Source organism: Nestor notabilis, unplaced genomic scaffold (genome assembly GCF_000696875.1).
Source record: "Nestor notabilis isolate BGI_N333 unplaced genomic scaffold, ASM69687v1 scaffold25604, whole genome shotgun sequence".
Lineage (NCBI taxonomy): Eukaryota > Metazoa > Chordata > Aves > Psittaciformes > Psittacidae > Nestor > Nestor notabilis.
Genome location: NW_009925516.1, coordinates 1 through 3,075, shown reverse-complemented (window position 1 = coordinate 3,075; position 3,075 = coordinate 1). Strand labels below are relative to the sequence as shown.

General features: G+C 53.7%; 1 protein-coding gene across 1 annotated transcript; it reads right to left on the bottom strand.

The window, feature by feature from the left end:
* Positions 1 to 846: 846 nt before the first annotated feature.
* TPI1 (triosephosphate isomerase 1) lies at positions 847 to 2,790 on the bottom strand. The gene is made up of 6 exons (XM_010013104.1): positions 2,653 to 2,790; positions 2,483 to 2,567; positions 2,232 to 2,364; positions 1,895 to 1,980; positions 1,662 to 1,749; positions 847 to 1,403 (listed from the first exon to the last, which is right to left on the bottom strand). Exons 2-6 carry the CDS (start codon positions 2,558 to 2,560, stop codon positions 1,285 to 1,287), a joined length of 504 nt encoding a protein of 167 aa, XP_010011406.1. The 5' UTR covers positions 2,561 to 2,567; positions 2,653 to 2,790; the 3' UTR covers positions 847 to 1,284.
* Positions 2,791 to 3,075: the final 285 nt, after the last annotated feature.

Sequence of the window (3,075 nt, the reverse complement as noted above, 5' to 3'; positions counted from 1 at the left end):
GGGACGTGCGGGCCCGGTGGGGACGAGGAGATGGGCCCTGGAAGGCCACAGCGGGAGTCCCTCCTCCACGGTCCCCTCCCACATCTCGTCCCTCGGGTGATGCGGGCAAGGGAGGGAGATGCCACAGACCAGAACACGAACCATCGTTCATCATGAGGAGAGTGCATCGCAGCTGAGCACTGCCAGCCCCTCCACGCATCTGCTCCCGACCAGGGCACTGCCCTTCTGCTCCCAAGGATGCACCCCCACCACTGCTAAGCTCTTCCTTGTGAAGCACCTCCTTTCTCGTTACCCTTAGGACTACCTAAACATCGCCTAGCTAGTGCAGCAGCTCGGACATAACAGCTAGTCTTGCTTTCCGACCCAGCAGAGCACGGCTGAAAGCAGGAAGCAAGCACAGCCTCGGCACATGGCCTGAACACCTTCCCTGCATAAAGAGGGCGCTGCACTGCTCCGCCTTTAATGAGCAGCGAAGTCAGCAGTCGTCCCAGGTGAAGAGCAGGGATGAGCGCATGGAAAGATCATCCCACGAGAGGGACAGGCAGGTGCTCCGGTAGCTGTTGGAACAAAGAGACATGTGGAAAAGATGCACACAAATCACCACGGGCTCAAAGAGGAGCTGTAACATGACAGAAGCAAGATGCCCAGGGCATGCTGCAGGCAAAGCCTACAATAAGCAGGTTGAACCTCTGCAATGCCTGCTGGGGCAATGGTGGGCCCTCAAAGAAAAGTCCACTAAAACCACACTACCTTCCCTGCAAGCAGCTACCTCCACAAGTAGTAAGTTCTGTACAGCACTTGTCCCCAGCTGCTTCCAAGTAAGAGCCAGGACACACCTTCGCTTTTTGTTCTTTCATTTATTGTTCAGTAGAGGACACGGGTGAGGTAAGACATCTCACAAGGGGCTAAGCTGACAGGCTCCTTGCTGGTGGAGCTGAAGGATGCAAGAGAATGTGGTTCTTTTTAACTTCCTCCAGCACCAGTGGCCTCCTCTCCCTGCAGCATGGCAGAGAAAGGGGGAGGTACTGGCCAGGCTGACTGTGGGATTCTACGGGTCAACAGGCAACCAAGGATTTTGCCAACTCAGAGAGGAGGCTGTCAAGACTCTGCTGAGACAGGCCCCCACTAACAGGGCTCCAACATAGTATGTGGGGGTTAGCAGCACAGCTACAACAATGACCATGGATGGGGGAAGCCTCAAAACAGAGACGTGTGCAATGAAGGGTCCCTTTTTGCTTCCGTGTCTTGCTCTTAACCACAAGGGACTGTTCCTCACCGGCTGCTTTAGTGCCTGGCATTGATAATATCCACAAACTCAGGCTTGAGAGAAGCTCCACCAACGAGGAAGCCATCCACATCATGCTGAGAGGCCAGCTCCTTACAGTTGCTGCCAGTGACCGAACCTGAGGAGAGAGCAGTATTTTAAGGTCAGATGTGGCCAGCTCCAAAAAGCAGGGCCAGGGTAAAACCTGCAAGGCACCAGCCACCTCTTGCTATGCTGACACTAAGACTGTTTCCCATTTACCCAAACAAGCTAGTAGGTGGTTCTTCATGCTCTGACAGTCTCCAGTTTCCTCACCAGCAGAGCATGCTGTACAACCGCAGCAATAAGCAGAGAAACAAAGTGCTTCTTGCACTGGAAAGGCTTCAGAGTCATTTACCTCCATAGATGATCCTCGTTGACTGAGCAACAGCATCAGACACATGGCTTTTCAGCCACCCCCTCAGCTTCTCATGAACTTCCTGAGCCTGCAATGGAACAGAAAGGGTCACACTGAGCCATTCTGCACATCAGATCCTCCACATCTTTATTCTTTAGAGAGAACCTTCAAGAAGATCTCTTCAGTGGGAAGGGTCAGTGGGCCATTTAGTCACTCATTTCCCTTCTTCATACCTGTTGTGGAGTTGCAGTTTTACCAGTTCCAATAGCCCAAACTGGTTCATAGGCAAGAACCACTTTACCCCAGTCCTTCACGTTATCTGGAGAGGAGGAAGAAGGCACAGGTGAGCACAGTACCCAATGCTGGGAAAGACAGAGCTAGAAAACTTCCTGGAACATACAGGCCTTTCATTAACATGATCACGTTAATGTTGTGTGTGAACATTACAGCAACGTATCTACAAGCCTTACAAGGAAGGCCAGGATGGCCATTACAGCCTTTCAGTTAAGGCCAGGGTGGCCATTTCCCCAAAGTCCAAAGCAGAAAAAAGCACCCATTTCCTTCTCTTACCAGCAATTGCCTTGGTCTGTTCAAAAACCACCTTCTCTGTTATGCCAGCTTCTCTCTCATCCAGCTTCTCTCCAATGCAGGCAATGACTCCAAGGCCTTCAGCTAAAGCATGAGCCACCTTCTGCCCAATCAACTGGGCATGGAAAAGAAGCAAGGCAGCTGGTAAGTCAGACCTACTCCTGTAGTCTTACTTTAACTGCTCATCCCTCCAGTCTTCACAGGGTCCCTTTCTCCATTCCAGGGTCACTCACCTCATCAGACTCCCCAAAAACATGCCTTCGCTCTGAGTGGCCCAGGATCACCCAGGCAGCTCCAATATCTTTAATCATCGCTGGGCTGGAGAGAAAGGAGATGACTTACACCTCTGGAGGAAATCCATGTCCCAGAGGCACCCTGGCTTCACCCTCCTGCAGGGACTCACCTGATTTCTCCTGTGAAAGCACCCTTTGGTACCTTGTAACAGTTCTGTGCTGCGACTCCAATCTTTGCATCCAGCTTCTGACGGGCAAAGTCAAGGTAGATGGAGGGGGCTCCACAAACCACCTCTGGAAGGCAAAGAAGGCGCCTACCCTTGAGATGGGTGAAGGGCAGACACCCAGCCCCACGAGGTCACCCCTCCCTCCCCTGCTCCCAGGGAGGCTCAGCCCGCCCTTCTTGACACGCCGCCTGCAGCAGGAGCCCCCCAGCTACGTGCACAGCCAACAGCAGGAAGCCCTGTCCAGGGGGCAGAGGTGGAATCAGGTCCATGGCCAGGCCCCTCGGCCGGTTCACACCGGTCCCTTGGGAAGGGCCTAGCTGAGAAACCGGGCGGGACTCCCGTCCTGCTGCCCGGGCCCGGCGGCGA

What these genes read in the sequence shown, in the direction of transcription:
- TPI1 (XM_010013104.1), bottom strand. Translation starts at nt 2,560, where the DNA reads ATGATTAAAGATATTGGAGCTGCCTGGGTGATCCTGGGCCACTCAGAG. An exon ending in ACAGACCAAGGCAATTGCTG is followed by an intron (nt 1,981 to 2,231) that starts GTAAGAGAAGGA and finishes CCTCCTCTCCAG; the next exon opens with ATAACGTGAAGGACTGGGGT. An exon ending in AACGAGGATCATCTATGGAG is followed by an intron (nt 1,404 to 1,661) that starts GTAAATGACTCT and finishes CTCTCTCCTCAG; the next exon opens with GTTCGGTCACTGGCAGCAAC.